Raw genomic sequence first — 20,219 nt, forward strand, 5'->3', positions numbered from 1 at the left:
TGAGTGGAATTCCTTTATCCTCAATATGCTAAAGCTCTCTTGTAAGTATGTGGAACATTATTGTGTGACACTTCAACTTTTTGCTATATTAAAAACTCGAAACTGAACAGAACATTATATCCAACTTTAAACTGTACACCTGAAAATTCAGGATAGATTATAAATATAGAGACGGGGCACCTGGGTGGCTCAGTGATAGAGCATCTGCCTTCGGCTCAGATCATGCTCTTGGGGTTCTGGGATCGAGTCCCACATCAAGCTCCGATGGGGAGCCCGCTTCTCCCCTCTCTCTGTCTCTCAGGAATAAATAAATAAAATCTTTAAAAAGTAATAAAAATTAAAAATAAAAATAAATAAAAATAGAGACAAATCTAAAACTCTTTTGGCACCTGATGTTTAAATCCATTTCTAGTCTTTCAGTAAATCTGTGAGTAACTAACAGATTTAGGCTAACATTTATGTGGTTTCAAATATTTGATGGGAGGGCCAGAAAACTTTGGAGAGTACAGAGTTTTTCTAGGAGAGTGGTGGGCACCATTTTTACATTAGGACTAATTCAAGATCAATAAGTTTTTACAGAGTTTAAGTACAAGAAATGTGATCATATTATAAATGGTGTTCTACATATTTTTTTCCCACTTACTGGTGACCTCATCCTTTTTAATGGCTATGCAGAATCACATGGATTTATTTAGGAATTCCATAATTTTTATAACAAATGCCCTTCACTGAGGGGGGCACTTGATGGGATGAGCACTGGGTGTTATACTCTATGTTGGCAAATTGAATTCCAATAAAAAATTTTAAAATTTAAAAAAATTTAAAAATGAAAAAAAAAGAAAAAACAAATGCCCTATTGATGAGTTGGTTTGGGTTCTTTTACCAATCTAAACAACATTCCAAAATGAATACCTTAGCATGGTACCTAGTTGCAGTGACCTTCTCTGTGAGAGATAAAACCTGATAATGCTGTGGGGAGGGATTTTGGAGCAAAGATACAAATTTGTGTTGGAATTCACCCTCAAAGCAATATTAAAGACAGCCCCTTAGGAGACGCCTAGGTTTTAAGAAAGCCAGAGATGTGGGTCTACTTTATAGGGTGGTTCTCTATCTGAAAGAGTTGAAAACAATACAGAGCAGCAGTAGGAAGGTGAAAACCAAGTACTATAGGAATAATTGACTTTCCATCTTTTAAGCCTGTGGTGAACCACATATGGCCCACTGTTTCTGCACAGCCTGTAAGCTGAGAATAGTATTTGCATTTTTAAAATGTTGAAAAAATCAAAGGAAGAATATTTCATTATACATGAAAATTATATGAAATTTGAACTTCACTGAACAAGTATTTTATTGGAACACAATTGTATCCTTTTGTTTCCTTACTATCTGTTGTTGTGCTACATTACAAGAGTGAGGTATTTGCCCACAGATCATATGTCTTGCAAAGCATAAAATATTTACTGTTTGGCACCTTACAGGAAAAAAAAAAAAAGGAAACATTGATACATTCCATTCCAGAGAAGGTAGAGGACTATTTAATCACACAGTGCATATGAAGCAGTATGTAGTAAAGGGATTAGAGAGCACCAGAAAGAATTAAAGGATTAAAAACAATATCCTATTAGTTTCAGGTGTAAATCATAGTGATTCCATATTTTTATACATTATGAAATGATCCCCACAATAAGTCTAGTTACCATCTGTCACCAAAGTTATTGCAACATCATTGACTGTATTTCCTATCCTGTACTTTTTATCCCTGTGACTTAGTATTTTATAACATTTTTTTTTAGAGGGGAGCAGAGCAGAGGGAGAGAGAGAATCTTAAGCAGGCTCTACACCCAGCACAGAGCCCAAGGTGGGACTCAATTTTACAACCCTGAGATCATGAGCTGAAATCAAGAGTTGGACACTTATCTGACTGAGCCAGCCAGGCGCCCCTATAACATTTTTATAGAAGGAGAAAAATGTATCATAAGTTCATGATGAAATTTCCAATTCAATGGGAAATTATCAAATTTTTACTTAACATCTTTGAAGAGTATATAACATACAAAAATATTCTGGAAAGGGCAGCCCCAGTGGCGCAGTGGTTTAGCCGCCTGCAGCCCAGGGTGTGATCCTGGAGACCCAGGATCGAGTCCCACGTCGGGCTTCCTGCATTGAGCCTGCTTCTCCCTCTGACTGTGTCTCTGCCTCTCTCTCTCTCTCTCTCTCTCTCTCTCTCTGTGAATGAATAAATAAAATCTTTGAAAAAAAAAATTCTGAAAAAAAATGTATTCTTTTACCCTGACCATCTGGGTTCCTAATTACATAATTATTAATTTGCTTTAAGTTACAACATTATGTATATCTAATATTTTGAAAATAATGATATCAATATTTTTTTTGACACTAAAACAACCGGATTCAATTTAGGTTTTTTTGTTGTTGTTGTTGTTATTGTTGTTTTGCAGCTCTTTTTGTCCTTAGGATATACTATCAAAATTCTAGTTTTTTTTTTTTTTTTTTAAGATTTTATTTATTCATGAAAGACACAGAGAGGCAGAGATATAGGCAGAGGGAAAAGCAGGCTCCTCGAGGCAGCCCAATGTGGGACTTGATCCCAGGATGCCGGGACCACACCCCGAGCCAAAGGCAGATGCTCAACCGCTGAACCACCCAGGCATCCCAAAATTCTAGTTTTTGAAGTCACTTGAAATAATTTTCTGCATGGTTATGAAACTAGAGTTAGTGCGAGGGTCATTTGTTTCCCCTTTTTGTATCATAGATTTCTACGTAAAAGGAATCCATGAAAGTACTAGAAAGGGGTACCTGGGTCGCTCAGTTGGTTAAATGTCTGCCTTTGGCTCAGGTCATGATCCCAGAGTCCTGGGATAGAGCCCCAAATGGAGCTCCCTAAGGAATCTGCTTATCCCTCTCTGTCTGCCCCTCCCCACCCACTCGTGCTCGCTCATGTGTACTCTCTCAAATAAATAAAATCTTTCAAAAAAAAAGTACTAGAACAAAACTGATGTGAATATTTTTATAATCATAAATTGGTGTAGGTCTTATTAAGAACAAAATTAAACATTTGACACAAAATAACCATTTATGTAGTCAAATATCAAGTTTGGAGAAAATATTCAGAGAAGACACATACAAGACCAAAAATAGAGGTACCTGGCTGGCTCAGTCAGTGGAGCATGTGACTCTTGATCTTGGGGTTATGGGTTCGAGGCCCACATTGGGTGTAGAGATTACTTAAAAGTAGAATTTTTAAAAATTTTATTTATTTATGAGAGACCCACAGAGAGAGGCAGAGACATAGGCAGAGGGAAAGGCAGGCTCCTTGCGGGGAGCCTGAAGGGGGGGTCTCAGTTCCAGGACCCTGGGATCATGTACTCAGCCACCCAGGGCCCCTTAAAAATAGAATCTTTAAAAAAAAGACCAAAAATAGTGTAAAGACCCTAAATCTCCCTGAAAGTCCTAAATCTTCTTGAAAATAAATAAGTCCACTTTTTCATAGAATGACAGATAAAAAGGATCAATAATTATTGTTGATGAGGATGTAAGAAAATAAACATTCTCATGAGCTCAAATACAGTATCTGTTTATTTATTTGCCTTCTACTGAATTATAAACTCTTTCAGTGCAGAGACATTTTATTCATACTTAAATTACCAGAGCTAGCACAGTGTGTAGCACAGATTTTGAGCTTAGTAAATGTTTTAATGATTGATCTCATCAGTGAACATTGACTAGCAGGGAAACTATTGACCTAAAGAGGAAAGAAAGGACTTAGTTTTATGAAGTTATTACGAGGCAGTGTTTTATACCTTAAAACTATATGAGTTTTATAGAATAATGACTACTGTATGTAGAGGAATAGTAGAGCTCTGCAACCACATAGCAATAGTGAATTCAAACAAGAATCATCTCTGGTCACACGATGCTAAGATCAGTGCTTGCACATTTGTTGGGAAGTAGCTTATTTACATACTCTAGAAGTATTTCCCCCCATTACTTATTAATTACCAAGGGATTAAAAAAGTGTTTCTTCAATGGAGACATATGGAAATCACGACCTTAACTAAGTGATCAAAGTTAACATCACCGGTAACGGAACATGCTGACATTAGGTGTCTCAACTGGTGGGAATCTCTAAGAAAAAGTCAACATTACTTATTTAGAATTCCTGCCAAAAATGCAAACCTGAATTGAGTAGTGAGGAAATAATCAGATGTCAGGAAAGACTGCCCCCCTCAAAAAAAAAAGGCAAAAAACTGCCCTAGATTAAAGGAGCCTGAACAACCATGATAACTAAATCCCATGGGGGTCCTAGCTTGAGCAAGAGGGTGAGGGAAATTGCTGTTAAGGATATTTATTATTTTTTTAAAGATTTATTTATTTATTTATTCATGATAGAGAGAGAGAGAGAGGCAGAGGGAGAAGCAGGCTCCATGCAGGGAGCCTGATGCAGGACTTGATCCCAGGACTCCAGGATCCTGCCCTGGGCCAAAGGCAGGCGCCAAACCACTGAGCCACCCAGGGATGCCCTGTTAAGGACATTTATTTAGATGCTCAGAGAAGGGATCCCTGGGTGGCGCAGCTGTTTAGTGCCTGCCTTTGGCCCAGAGCGCGATCCCGGAGACCCAGGATCGAATCCCACGTCAGGCTCCCGGTGCATGGAGCCTGCTTCTCCCTCTGCCTGTGTCTCTGCCTCTCTCTCTCTCTCACTGTGTGCCTATCATAAATAAGTAAAATTAAAAAAAAATAAAAAATAAAAAAAATAGATGCTCAGAGAAATTTGAACACGGACTATAGATTATATTATTATATTAGTGTAAAATTCCTTAAATTTTATTTTTCCGTAGTAATGTAAAAATATCCTTGTTAGGACAGCCTGGGTGGCTCAGCGGTTTAGCGCTGCCTTCAGCCCAGGGCCTGATCCTGGAGACCCTGGATCGAGTCCCACGTCGGGCTCCCTGCATGGAGCCTGCTTCTCCCTCTGCCTGTGTTTCTGCCTTTCACTCTGTGTTTCTCATGAATAAATAAATAAAATCTTTTTTTTTAAATTTTTATTTATTTATGATAGTCACAGAGAGAGAGAGAGAGGCAGAGACACAGGCAGAGAGAGAAGCAGGCTCCATGCAGGGAGCCCGACGTGGGACTCGATCCCGGGTCTCCAGGATCGCACCCTGGGCCAAAGGCAGGCGCCAAACCGCTGCGCCACCCAGGGATCCCAATAAATAAAATCTTAAAAAAAAAAATCCTTGTTAGAAGATACATGTTGAAAAATTTGGCGGTGACAGGTCATGACCTCTTCAACTTTATTCTCCAGTTATTTAGCAAAACCTTAAAAGCTGTAAATGTCAGTTGTTGATGTTGCCACATTTTTTTTTCTTTTTTTTTAAATTTATGATAGTCACACAGGGAGAGAGAGAGAGAGGCAGAGACATAGGCAGAGGGAAAAGCAGGCTCCATGCACCGGGAGCCTGACGTGGGATTCGATCCCGGGTCTCCAGGATCGTGCCCTGGGCCAAAGGCAGGCGCTAAACCACTGCGCCACCCAGGGATCCCCGGTTGCCACATTTTTAAAACCGTTTAGTCAGAATAAAAATACATGAATTTAAGATATTTATGTTAATATTTGTGTCTTTTGTTTATTATGTAACATAATTATGTTATTAACATTTATTTTATATTCCTACATGTGGAGAGGAAAAAAGCAAATGTGGCAAAATGCTCACAGTGGGTGAATCTAGATGAAAAATATATGGAAAAAAAAAGAAAAATATATGGGACTATTCTTATACTTTTTCTGTAAGTCTGAATTTTTGTTCAGATTAAACAGTTTAACTTCACTTTAAAAAATTATATGGCAGGACGCCTAGGTGGTTCAGCAGTTGAGCATCTGCCTTCAGTTCAGGGTGATTCCTGGGATCGAGTCCTACATCACGCTCCCGGCACGGAGCCTGATTCTCACTCTGCCTGTATCTCTGCCTCTCTCTCTCTCTGTATCTCTCATGAATAAATAAAATCTTAAAAAAAAAAAAAAAACTATATGGCAACATGAGCAAACTTGGTTATTAATATGTAGTGATATCAAGAAAATGTGTCTGTTGCAGAACCATGCTAAAAATGTATAATTGTAACAACTAATGTTTTTAAAGTAATAATGTTGTTTTTATTTTGTGACATATATATTCCTTTTTGATAGGTAATGGAATATCTTATTGGTGGAGATGTCAAGTCTCTCCTACATATATATGGTTACTTTGATGAAGAGATGGCTGTGAAATATATTTCTGAAGTAGCCTTGGCTCTGGACTATCTTCACAGACATGGAATCATCCACAGGTAAAGTTCTACAAACTATTCCTTAAAAGTGGAAGTAATCAAATTATGTATTAGATATTTGAGTTGGAAATATTTGCATAACCATGTGCCCATGTATCCAGGTTATCTAAAGTTTGGGAGTAACTTGTGTGAGTTTAGAAGATAGAATTTCTTCTAATGAGGGCTTAGTTGGTTAACCATCTGCCTTAAGCTCAGGTCATGATCCCAGAGTGCTGGGATCAAGCCCCACATTGGGCTCCCTGCTCAACAGAGAGTCTGCTTCTCCCTCTGCCCCTCCCCCAGCTCAGGTTCTCTCTTTCTCTCTCTCTCATCAATAATGTCTTTTAAAAAAATAAATAAAAGCACTAAATTAAAAAAAAAAAATAGAAACTCCATCAACTCTTCTTTCATCTCCTCCCCTCCCTGTGTTTTAAATATGTTGCTTTGAGCATGGGTACACCATTTTGTTGTGAAGAATTTTCCCACTCTGCTACTGTCATACAAAAGTGCTGTATTTTATAATTCTAACTTACAATGTTTCACTCTGCAACTAAAGTCATGTTCTAAGTGGCTCTTCTCTCTTAAAGTTTAGTCTTACCCTCCTTGAAAGAGGTAAATATGATTTTGACTTGGCCTGAGGTTTATTTGTTTTAATAGGCTATCTAATAAATAATGCCAAAGATAATCTAGTATTAAATCGGTTCACTTTCTTGTAGGTTCAGATATACAGAAGATTATTTACAGAGAGTGTTTTTTTTTTTTTTTTGTACTTTCAGAGCCAGTGATAAGTGTCTTATTTTAGAGAAAATAAATAGGGTTTGATTCTGCTGCAACTTTCTGGGTATTTCCTTGCTATTTCTAACATTACCACTAGCTCTTTTTTAATTATCTGCTATTTGTCTTTTCTATGTGCAGGGATTTGAAACCAGACAATATGCTTATTTCAAATGAAGGTCATATTAAACTAACAGATTTTGGGCTTTCCAAAATTACTTTGAATAGAGGTAAGGAAAATAGCAGGTTAGTACCTTTTTAAAAACCCAACAACTACATGCTATTAACTTACATTATTTTGTTAGCTTATAGTGGCTAAAATTTGATGATTATTTGTTCCAAAGAAAGACTAGAAAAGCATAATGGTATTAAAAATAAATATGAGGGATGCCTGGGTTGCTCAGTGGTTGAGGATTTGCCTTCAGCTTAGGTCATGATTCCGAGGTCCCGCATTGGGCTCCCTGCAGGGAGACTGTTTCTCCCTCTCCCTGTGTTTTTCTGCCTCTCTTTTTTTGTCTCTCATGAATAAATAAATACAATCTTTAAAAATTAAATACATAAAGATGAGAATGGGAATAATTGTTCCTAAATCCTCAAAGGCACTCAAAAATCTTTGAATCTTCAAAGAGGAACTCAGAATTTCTGTTCTCCTGACTTTTTGTCTCTATTGAAACTGATTTGAACAATTAAACATTGGTAAAATGAAAAAAATAAATAAATAAATAAAATAAACATTGGTAAAATGACTAAAATACCTATAACATGATGAACCATAATGCCTACAGAACTTATTCACACAGACAAGATCACCACAAAGACCTTGATAAAAGACAAACTGAACACAATTCAGACACTTGTTTTGGAAGTATGTTAATTTCACTACTAGTGATGAAAGTAATGCTAATTTAAAAAATAGCAAATGAATCACACTATTAAGCTAGGCAAAAAAAAGAGAACTGAAGATCTAAAGTTAATGAGGCTGCAAAAGCACAGTTAGTTTTTCTAGAAACACTATAGATTATTAGCACAGTGCTTTCCAACAGATATCTATCAATGTGTTTTAAGAAACAAAAAAGTTGGGCAGCCCGGGTGGCTCAGCGGTTTAGCGCCTGCCTTTGGCCCAGGGTGTGATCCGGGAGTCCCGGGATCGAGTCCCACATCGGGCTCCCTGCATGGAGCCTGCTTCTCCCTCTGCCTGTGTCTCTGCCTCTCTGTCTCTTTCTCTCTCTGTCTTTCTTGTCTCATGAATAAATAAACAAAATCTTTATTAAAAATTTAAAAAAAAGAAACAAAAAAGTTTAATTCTTTTTGACCTAGTCTGTCTTGGAATTTATTCTAAGGAAACTGTTCAAGAGAAGAAAATGAATGAATAAAACTTTGTAGCACCTTTGTTTCTTATAAGGAGAAACTAGAAATTACTTATGTTTATTTATTTATTTTTTAAACATTTTATTTATTTATTCATAGACACAGAGAGACAGAGGCAGAGACACAGGCAGAGGGAGAAGCAGGCTCCATGCCGGGAGCCCGACCTGGGACTCGATCCCGGGTCTCTAGGATCACACCCCAGGCTGCAGGCGGCGCCAAACCGCTGCGCCACCAGGGCTGCCCCTACTTACGTTTATCATAGAAACATGAATACCTGTGAGCTTATCAATTTGGTAACCTAGGGATCCCTGGGTGGCGCAGCGGTTTGGCGCCTGCCTTTGGCCCAGGGCGCGATCCTGGAGACCCGGGATCGAATCCCACGTCAGGCTCCCGGTGCATGGAGCCTGCTTCTCCCTCTGCCTATGTCTCTGCCTCTCTCTCTCTCTGTGACTATCATAAATAAATTAAAAAATTAAAAATTTGGTAACCTATTGTGTTACCTATTAAAATGATAGCATTTAGAAGTAAATGAACAGTAGAGCACAAAATTGGGCTTACCATGGGATTGTAATTTTTTTTGGGGGGGGGAGGAATTTTAATTTTTTAAAAAGAAATACAGATCTATCAATCTTAAACTGCAAGTACAAATTTCAAAAAGTTTTGAATACCTAAGGATTTTCATTTAATTTGATAAAATCTGACCTGAGCTGATGTGAGGTATTTATGATTTTTATTAATCCCATTTCACATAACTACTCAGATGCTTCACAGCAGTAATAATAATATTTGAGTACAGGTGGCTAGATGAGAAGCCACTAAGGATGTTCCTTACTATACAGTACACTGGATATTTACCCAAAGAAAACAAAAATACTAATTCAAAAAGATATTGTGCATTCTTATGTTAATTGCAGCAGTGTTTCCAATAGCCAAGATAGGGAAGCAATCCAAGTGTCCATCATTAGATGAATGGATAAAGAAGATGTAGTGCAGGGATGCCTGGGTGTCTCAGTGGTTGAGCATCTGCCTTCGGCTCAGGTCCTGATCCCGGGTCTGAGGGTCGAATCCTGCAAGAGGCTCCCTGAGAGGAACTCACTTCTCCCTCTGCCTATGTCTCTGCTTCTCTCTCTGTGTCTCTCATGAATAAATAAATAAAATCTTAAAAAAAAAAAAAAAAAGAAGATGTGGTATACACACACACAATACAATAGTACTCAGCCATAAAAGAAGAATGAGGTCTTGCCATTTGTGACAACATGGATGGACCTAGACAGGATTATGCTAAATGAAATAAGTTAGACAGAAAGAGAAGTACTTATGATTTCACTTATATATGGAATCTAAAAAAACAAAGCAGAGACAAGACCCATTAATACAGAGAACAAACTGATAAATGTTGGGGAGAAAGGGCAAAAGGGTAAAAAATGGGTGAAAGGGGGTGGAAGACACAGGCTTCTAGTTATGAAATGAATAAATTATGGGTATGAAAAGTACAGGATAACAAATACAGACAAAGGGATCTATGTACCCAATGAAATGTAGGGCTCTAACTCATGACCCTGAGATCAGGGAGTCACATGCTCTACCGACTGAACCAGCCAGGCACCTACCATTTTTGGTATCTAAAGTACTGTGTTCCTTAGAACTCACATATAATGTAGTGAACATTGAATTATTTTACAATGTTATGCCCTGAAACTGATAAAAATTCTGCATAAATTTCTATCTTGACCTATTGAAATTTAATTTATATTCCTAATATTCCTTTCTTAATATTTCTTACCACATCCTTTTCTAGTATTTGATTTACCAAGAATTATTTTGTTGCCAGTGGGGTAATATTCTTGTTTAGTGACTACTCCCTAATTTGGGTCATTACATTGTGTTCTATTCATTTTAGAGCAAGACTGTTCTATGAAAGTTTAACAATTTCAATCACTTGCTTTTTTTTAATAGGGAAATATTTATTTATTTGACCCTTTTCATCCATTTCTCCTATCCCCCACCCGTTTCTGGCATCCACCAATCTGTTCTTTATACCTGGGAGCTTATTTTTGTTTTGTTTTTTAAGATTCTATATATAATAGGAGTCATACAGTATTTGTATTTCTCTGTCAGCTTGGTTGTATATGTTTACTCTGTCATGTGGTGGCTTCTCTGGATATGTTCATCTTACACGAGCTAGTGTTAAAGATAATGTTAATAATGTGGAAAAGGAGACAAAGTTTAGAACAGATGATTATTGCCTAGTAAGTCAACGGCATTGAAGTTTTTAAAGAATTTCATATACTTTTCTTTCCATACATAGATATCAATATGATGGATATCCTTACAACACCGTCAATGGCTAAACCTAGACAAGATTATTCAAGAACCCCAGGACAAGTGTTATCTCTCATCAGCTCTTTAAGATTTGTAAGTATTTGATTAGAAAAAACTCACATAACATGCCCTTTCATGATTGCCACTTAAAATTTTCAAACTTGTTTAAAATAAATTTAAATTTAAATATCAAAAAATAAATAAATAAATTTAAATATCAAGGATGTTGAGTTACTTTAACATTATCTACTTAAATGGTTGGTATTTAGGTGGTATTTTTGTAGAGTTAAATCATAGCATTTGTTTTTTTCTTTCATAGTACACACCAGCTGCAGAAAAAGACAAAGACTCTGCAAATATTCTTTCAACCCATGTATTTGAAACATCACAGCTTTCTCAAGGACTAATTTGTCCCATGTCTGTAGATCACAGGGATACCACTCCTTATTCTAGCAAACTACTACACTCATGTGAGTATAAAAGAAATGATAGTTTATTCCATTAAGTGTGTCTTTTGAGAAACAAAATATTTTTGAATTTTTTAATTTCTAATGTAGGTTTGAAAGCCAATACTTGAACAGTCTGTGGCATTCCTACATTTCCTAATGTAAATGCCATTTCTGACACAGATTGCTGCAGATCTTTTTTTTTTTTTTTTTTTTTTTTTATAAAATTTTTATTTTAAGTAGTCTCTACACCCAACATAGGGCTGGAAATTACAACCCTAAGATCAAGAGTCACATGCTCTACTGACTGAACCAGCCAGGCTCCCCAGTTGCAGTTCTGTAAGTCAACAGAGTAAAATATCTAGCTAATGAGATATGCTTCAATTAGCTTGGTATTAGAATGATCATTGGATAAATTTCACTGTACTGGGTCTATGGAAGATTTATATAGAGAAGATATAGTACCTATAATATTTTGTGTCTTTATAAAATTATTTCCAAAAGATTTTGAAATAAAATAGCTGAAGTAAAAATATAATTTTTTATTAGCATACGATAAAAAAACAAAAGTAGTAGAGGAAGAGAATGGGACATTTGTATAGCACTTCACCTTTTATAAGTCAGCAAGGGTGGATGGTTTCTTAAAAAAGATTTTATTTGTTTATTTGAGAGAGAGAGAATGCATGTAAGCATGAGTAGGGTAGGGGCAGAGGGAGACCCAGACTCCCTCCTGAGCAGGGAGCCAGACATAGGACTTGATCCTGGGATTTCAGGATCATGACCTGAGCTGAAGGCAGACGCTTAACTGACTGAGCTACCCAGGTGCCCAGAAATGTGGATGATTTAGTTCTCTTCAGTCATGTTCTTTGTCTTAAGAATGTGAATAAGGGATCCCTGGGTGGCGCAGCGGTTTGGTGCCTGCCTTTGGCCCAGGGCGCGATCCTGGAGACCCGGGATCGAATCCCACATCGGGCTCCCGGTGCATGGAGCCTGCTTCTCCCTCTGCCTGTGTCTCTGCCTCTCTCTCTCTCTCTCTGTGACTATCATAAATAAATAAAAATTAAAAAAAAAAATTTAAAAAAAAAAAAATAAAAATAAAAAATAAAAAAAAAAAAAAGAATGTGAATAATGACGCTTTAAAGAACAATTAGTTAACATGTTTTCATAGACGTTAACCTCATTTTGAATTTGGTCCTCAAATCTGTACATGTCCAGGATATCTCACTTAGAAATGAGAAACCTAATGTTTGAAAACGTTTAGTTTCACACTAGTAATGGGTAAGCCAAGTCCTGATTGCAAATAAAATTTTCTGTCCATTGACCCTTTCTTCCACAGTCACTGAGTCTTATTTCTTCTGTCAAAATCACTTCTATGGAAAACTAAGTGGCTGAAAAATGTATATAGCTTTGATAAATACAAAACTACTAAAATACAGAATATGCAGATGTTACTACAGCCTTATTCTTAAATGAAAGTACATGCATCTTCCTGAGTTGTTTTCTTCATCTAGTCAGAAGTAGATCAGGGCAAGGCACCCTGCTGGTCACTATGTGGCTATTAAGATGAATGAGAGCAGTCCTTGCCTCAGAAGAACTTGTAATTCTGTGTTGACTACATGTGTAAAAGGATTAACAATAGCTCCTCTAAAATCATAAGAAGGATACTGTGATACAACACAGACAGTGTTAAATGCTAATTGAGAAAATCAGGAATGTTTCTCAGTAAAGACACAGCAATAACTCCAAATGTATTAGAAAAGAGAATTTCAGGGATGTCTGGGTGGCTCAGCGGTTTAGCGTCTGCCTTCAGCTCAGGGTGTGATCTCGGAGTCTGGGATTGAGTCCCACATCGGGCTCTTCTTGTGGAGAGCCTGCTTCTCCCTCTGCCTGTGTCTCTCCCTCTCTCTCTGTCTGTCATGAATAAATAAATAAAATCTTAAAAAAAAAAAAAAAAGCATTTCAGATAGAGGAATGAACAAAGGCATGGACACTTGAAAGTATCCCATCTTCAGACAATGGGGACTGAATATGTTATGTCAGAATGAGAAGCATGTGCAATGGGAAAGGACATTTAGCAGATAGATGGGGAAGGATCAATTGTCATTACAGGGAACCTAGAATTTAAGCTGTAGAACAGGGGAATCATCAAAAGTTCCAAAGAGAGAAATGGTCTCATCATATCAGTGATCCAAAAAAAACTCTTTAGCAAGTATACAGTATGCACATGGCATTGGGGTAGACAGAAATGTCCACATTAGGGGGAAAGGTAAGCTGAGTGGTTTAGTCAACTATCAAGGTCAGTGTCCAGTGAGTTTCAGGAATTTCACTGAGAGGGTTTATGTACCAAAAATAAAGTTGTTTTAGATGGCCATTGGGGTTGCCGCCTGGGTGGCTTGGTTGGTTGAGCGTCTGCCTTTGGCTCAGGTCATGATCCCACGGCCTTGGGATAGAGTCCCACATTGGGCTTCCTGCAGCAAGTCTGCTTCTCCTCCTGCCTGTGTCTCTGCCTCTCTCTGTATGTCTCCCATGAATAAATAAGTAAAATCTTAAAAAAAAAAAAAAAACTTTAAAAAAATATATGGCCATTGGAACTCTATACTTCTAATTTTAAAGTTCCAAGGTTCGGGATCCCTGGGTGGCACAGCGGTTTGGCGCCTGCCTTTGGCCCAGGGCGCGATCCTGGAGACCCGAGATCGAGTCCCACGTCGGGCTCCCGGTGCATGGAGCCTGCTTCTCCCTCTGCCTGTGTCTCTGCCCCCCTCTCTCTCTCTCTCTCTCTGTGTGACTATCATAAATAAATAAAAATTAAAAAAATATATATATAAAGTTCCAAGGTTCATTAAATCAAAAAACTGTACAAACTTACTTGGGATTAAAGTAATGTGTTTTACCTAAACTCTTTGGGAAAGAAAAAACAAGATATACAGATCGTATCCATACATGGAAAATCTGTATATGCACAAACTATGATCTTTAGTAAAAGCATAGTTGCCTATTTTGTCTCATAAGTTCAGAAACAAGAGTTTATGTAATAAACCAACATGTATCATGTAGGTGATGCTACCATCTTGCACTGGCTTGCTGTTAGCCAAGTCACTATCTTGCTGTTAGCCAAGTCACTATCTTACAGTAGTATTGAAAAAAAAACAAAAATCTTTATGGATGTGGATAATTTCACACTTGTAATCACATAAACTTCAACATTAGAATAAAGGTATTTTTTTAATTTGAGAGAGAGAGAACACAAGTGGGAAGGGCAGGGAGAGAGAGAGAGCATCTCAATCAAGACTCTGTGCTAAGCATGGAACCCAAATTCGAGGCTCAGTGTCACGACCCTGGAATTACAACCAGAGCCGAAACCAACAATCAGATGCTGAACTGATGTGCCACCCAGGCACCCCTAAAACTATGGTTTTAATTAAACACAAATTGAACTGAGTAAATTTAGTGACATTCCCATCTTATAACATATGTGGATATAGCATATCAATAATACTCCTTTATCAAGATGAGTTTCAAATTGGATAATGGGTGTTCCCCTAATTACAATTTAGTTCTTTTGTCCTGATTTTCACTTGTGAATGTTAAGGGTTATTTTTGGTTTTTGTTTTGTTTTTTTTCCTAAACGTTCATAACCGTACTTGTATGTCTAAAATACCTGAGCTGTCCTGTGGATTAAATAATGTTTACACAGACAGAGTCCTGATATACATACTTATTAATACCTTGCCTAATTAACTGGAAAGATTCAGGTTCAGTGAGGAGCTCAAGGATGTGACATAAGCCTCAGTGTTTTCTGTTCCCTCCAGGTCTTGAAACAGTTACCTCCGATCCTGGGATGCCTGTGAAGTGCCTGACATCTAATCTACTGCAGTCCAGGAGAAGGCTGGCTACATCAAGTGCCAGCAGTCAGAGCCACACCTTCCTGTCCAGTGTGGAGTCTGAGTGCCACAGCAGTCCCAGATGGGAAAAAGACTGCCAGGTTAGAGGGACATTTATCTGAACCCAGGCCAATTTCATGTCACATGAATGACGGAGATACTTTATACTTTTCTGTGTAAATTCTGTAAGGAAATGAAACTTAGGTAAATGGCAGTCAAGATAGTCTTCATTTCCCTGTATATTCCGTCAAATTATATCATGTTGAAGGGAAACCTAGACTCTAGTCTTAAGAAATTCAATGAATATTATTCTCAGTAATATGATGGTCTTCACTGTTGGATATTTGTATTCTAGAAGTCAGGTCAGATTATTTTTTAGTCAAGGCAGGATTTCTCAATCTTTTTTCGTCTCTTATAGGCTGCTCTATAGATAATACACACTACAGGACAAACAGGTTTCCATTCCTAATACTGTTAGTTCACCTCTTTCCTGTTCAAGAAAACATATTGTATAAGTATTTTGTTATTATCATTTGCATCATCATTTCATCTTGTTGACAGTGGATTTTAATTTCTGTTATTTTGGGTTTTAATTATAAATTATGGATAGTTTAGCTTCACCTTTATCAGCTTGGTTTTATTATACTTGTGCAAAGTGATCTGTTTAACAAAATTTTTGTCTATAATTTTCCATTAACTATATTTTTAAGTCCTGTGCATTTTGTAATTCAAAACAGAATCATCTATATCGCTATTGCAAACCAAATATACACATAATATAGCTTTACCCTCAATTTTACCTGAAAATGTTGCCTATTAATTTGTCCTCTGTAAATACTACGTATCAAATATGTATTATAGAATATCAAATACATATTAAATTATGCAAGTGCATATTAGAAAATAGTTTATTTGAATTTTAGGCTGCTGTTTCATTCAATACCTAATAAAACATACTTTAATTGTTTATGCTTTTTAATTCTGTGATATCATTGTTCTATTGTTCCAGTGGAAACTGGGAATAGGTAGCATAGTAATTTATGAGGTCATCTATTCCACCGAAATCAACAGAGGTTTAAAAGATTCAAGAATCTCGGTTTTATACAACTAAAAGAGTGTTTTTTTCTCCCTCTTAGGAAAGTGATGATGCACTGGGCTCTACAGTGATGAGTTGGAATATAATAGAAAAGTCTTCGTGTACAAAATCTACCGATGCCATTGAGACAAAAGGTTTCAATAAAAAGGATTTTGAATTAACCCTTTCTCCTATTCATAACAGCAGTATCATTCCTGCGACTGGAAGCTCTTGTGTAAACCTGGCTAAAAAATGCTTCCCTGGAGAAGTTTCTTGGGAAGCAAGAGAACTGGACATAAATAATGTTAATGTGGCCACTGACACCACCCGGTGTGTTTTCCATCAATCGGATCAGTGGGTTGTGGATCCCAGTGATGGGACTGAAGAATACTGTGGAAAAAGAGGTTTTAAAAGAAATTCTGAGTTAGTTGACTCTAGTCCTTGTCAGAACATCATACAGAATAAAAAAAATTGTATAGAGCATAAGTCTAGAAATGAAAAAAGTAATGGTTATATAAATCAAAGGACAAGCTTAACCAATGAAGTCCAAGACCTGAAGCTATCGGTATGTGAAAGTCAACAAAGTGACTGTGCCAATAAGGAGAACATGGTCAATTCTTCCATTGATAAACAACAAACCCCAGAAAAATCACCTATCCCAATGATAGCAAAAAACCTTATGTGTGAATTGGATGAAGATTGCAACAAGAATAATAAGAAGTTCTTAAGTTCTAGCTTTCTGGGTTCTGATGATGAGAGAGCTTCTAAAAGTATCTGTATGGACTCTGATTCATCTTTTCCTGGAATTTCTATAATGGAAAGTTCATTAGAAAGGCAGTCCTTAGATCCAGATAAAAGCATCAGAGAATCTTCTTTTGAAGAATCAAACATTGAAGACCTACTTGCTGTATCACCCAGCTGGCAAGAAAATCCCTTGCCAAAAGATGATGAGAATCTGGCTGTCCAAGCCAGTAGCCAAAAAATGTTAGCTTCGTCTTCTGATGTGTTAAAAACATTAACCTTATCTAAAAGAAATGCAGTAGCTTTTCGAAGTTTTAACAGTCATATTAATGCGTCCAATAACTCAGAACCATCCAAAATGAGTGTTACCTCTTTAGATGCAATGGATATTTCCTGTGTTTATAGTGGTTCATATCCCATGGCTATAACCCCTAGCCAAAAAGGAATATCCTATGTGCCATATCAGGTATGTGATAACTTTTTAACACTTTGTCTCTAGATTTTATAACAAGAAACTCTGAAGGCCAGATACTTGCCTCTCACCTAGACTTTCTGAGATTAATCATAAAGTTCTGTTTTGATGGTTAGGAATCTATGGATTATTGGAGGTTTTGATGCAGAAAGGTAAAGCTGGTGGTAATTTTATTAACTATAGAGCCTCCTGCATTTGCTCTCTGGACTTTCACATATTTTCTTTTTTTGCTTTTTTTTTTTTTTTTTTTTTAAGATTTTATTTTATTATTATTATTTTTTTAAGATTTTCTTTTCTGAGGGAGATCATGCTCATGAGTCGGGGAAGAAGGAAGGGGCATAGGGAGAGGGAGAAGCAGACTCCCTGCTGCACCAGGAGCCCGCTGTGGGGCTTGATCGCAGGACCCCAAGATCATGACCTGAGCCAAAGGCAGACACTTAACAGACTGAGCCACCCAGGTGCCCCTAGACTTTCACATGTTTACTTATTTACAGACACATATTTTCACTTGATGAAAGCAACTCCAAGTTACAATATTAAAGTTCAGTCTATCTTACTCCCTTCCAAGGACCTTCCTACATTATCTCTTCTTTTCAAAGAAAATAGTTGGAAAGTATATATTTCAAGTCTTCTGTTTTTATTGTCTAATAATCTTCATCTTAATAATCCCAAAGTTTTCATTTTTTTAATCTTAATAATCCCAAAGTTTTAATTTTTTTTTCTTTTTTTGGAGAGACATCATAAAATAGAAAATATGCAAACTGAATTAAGGTCACCTCAATTAAGACTTGGGGTTTTCTAATCAGAACTCACTGAGTGACTTAGAAGTTCCTTTTCCTCAGAGCCTATTTCTTGTCTCTCCGTAGAATGTGCTGACACCTGTCCCACTGGTCTCACAGAGTCCTTGTGAGAATACAGGATATCTTAAACAAATACTGATTAGCACAAGAGGTTATTTACATTTACTTCAGCTTATGTGTTCAGTCACATAAAATTCAGTCATTTTCAACCATAGCATCCTTCAGTGACCATTCTTAAGTTTGTATTAATCCATGCTATCAGGGTGCTGGGGTGGCTCAGTTGGTTAAGTGTCTGCCTTTGGGTCAGGTCATGATCCCAGGGTTCTGGAATCCAGTCCCACATCCAGCTCCCTGCTCAGTGGGGAACCTGTTTCTCCCTCTGCCGCTCCCCCTGCTTGTGCTCTCTCTCTCTCTCAAATCTTTTTTAAAAAAATCCACGCTATCAAATTCTTACAGATTTCTTCATTCTTGCATGCATATCTAGATCTTATTAAAGTAATTGGTCTTATCTAAGCTATTTAATTTCACCAGATGGGCAGCCCTAGTGGCTTAGCAGTTTAGCGCCGCCTTCGGCCCAGGGTGTGATCATGGGGACCCAGGATCGAGTCCCATGTCAGGCTCCCTGCATGGAGCCTGCTTCTCTCTCTCTCTCTCTGTCTCTGTCTCTAATAAATAAATAAAATCTTAAAAAAAAATAATTTCACCAGATACTAGGACTGTTTGGAATCATCGTTGGTAATGAGTCCATTTTCAAAATTTATCAAGGATTAGAGTATGGCTTTTATGCCTGACTGCCTAGCTTTGCTTTTGTTTTAGTATTTCTGTTCACTGTAGAAGGAATGAAGAGATTTACTGAAAACTCTTTTTAAATTGGCAGACCCCAAATCAGGTCAAATCAGAAACTCCATACCGAACTCCAAAGAGTGTAAGGCGAGGAGCGGCCCCAGTAGATGATGCGCGAATTCTTGGAACCCCGGACTACCTTGCTCCTGAGCTGTTACTGGGCAGGGCCCATGGTAAGACTTACATGTCTTCAGTTTTTGAAGTATTATCAATTACTACGTTTTCTTTTAAGGTAAAATGGTTTTAAATTTCTTTGGTACTTGGATTGCCTGGAGTAAAAGAAAATGAGCTCATGTGATACTGTTTTCTCATAAATATGGCATTTCTTATGGTTAAAGAAGACATGCAGCCATTTGTTCTTTGCCTTCTTGTTCACTCTCAGTGATCCAGAGAATCCCTAGTCTACCTGCTCTATTATTTTTGTTCAAAAATTCTTCTCGGGTCTGTTTCAGCTTTGGCTCAGGAATACAAAGTTGAGTCAAACTCCTGTTCAGTCTGCAGCAGCACATTCCTGTTTAGAGCTCGTTCTCCCTCCCTCTCCACAGGGTCAAGCCAGGAATGAGCTCTCTTCAGGTTGCAGCATAGGAAGACAAGGATGACATTTTTACCTAGCCTCTTTTTATCCCTTTCTCTCAAGAATTTTCCCTTCCTACATTCTGAAACGAACGGTATTGGACTGAATTCTGTCCCCCTGAAAAGACACATTGAAGTTTTCACCCTGAGATTTTTTGCATGTGCCACGCGGAAATATGGTCCTTGCAGGTATAATTAGGTAGGTAGGTTAAGATGAGGTCACCCTGGAGCAGGGTGGGCTCTTAAGCCAATATGACTGGTGTCCTTATAAAAACACAGCCACACGACCATGGAGACCCAGGGAGGATATCACAGGAAGAGGGATGGTTGGAGTGAGGCCCCTGCAAGCTAAGGACTGCAGGCAAACCACCAGAAGCTGGCAGGGCAAGGTAGTTTCCCTATAGGTTTCAGAGGGAGCATGGTCCTGTCAATGCCTTGATTCTAGACTTCTAGCTTCCAGAGCCATCAGACAATAAAGTCCTGTTTTGAAGCATCCAGTTTGTGGCACTTTGTGACAGTAGCTCTAGGAAATCAAAACCGTTGGTTTCAGAATGTAGGAAGGGAAAATTCTTGAGAGAAAGGGATAAAAAGTGCCTCTGGGTA

At 37.7% G+C, this 20,219-nt stretch overlaps 1 protein-coding gene across 3 annotated transcripts in view; it reads left to right on the top strand.

The window, feature by feature from the left end:
• Window positions 1-20,219, top strand: part of MASTL (microtubule associated serine/threonine kinase like) — a 36,877-nt gene that overhangs the window by 6,043 nt on the left and 10,615 nt on the right. For all 3 annotated transcript variants that reach the window (XM_077896700.1, XM_077896701.1, XM_077896703.1), the window contains 7 exons: window positions 6,203-6,342; window positions 7,237-7,325; window positions 10,772-10,878; window positions 11,105-11,255; window positions 15,041-15,213; window positions 16,249-17,394; window positions 19,078-19,216. In XM_077896700.1, coding sequence (XP_077752826.1) covers window positions 6,203-6,342; window positions 7,237-7,325; window positions 10,772-10,878; window positions 11,105-11,255; window positions 15,041-15,213; window positions 16,249-17,394; window positions 19,078-19,216 — 1,945 coding nt within the window. The remainder of the gene's footprint in view (window positions 1-6,202; window positions 6,343-7,236; window positions 7,326-10,771; window positions 10,879-11,104; window positions 11,256-15,040; window positions 15,214-16,248; window positions 17,395-19,077; window positions 19,217-20,219) is intronic.

Source organism: Canis aureus, chromosome 5 (assembly GCF_053574225.1).
Source record: "Canis aureus isolate CA01 chromosome 5, VMU_Caureus_v.1.0, whole genome shotgun sequence".
Lineage (NCBI taxonomy): Eukaryota > Metazoa > Chordata > Mammalia > Carnivora > Canidae > Canis > Canis aureus.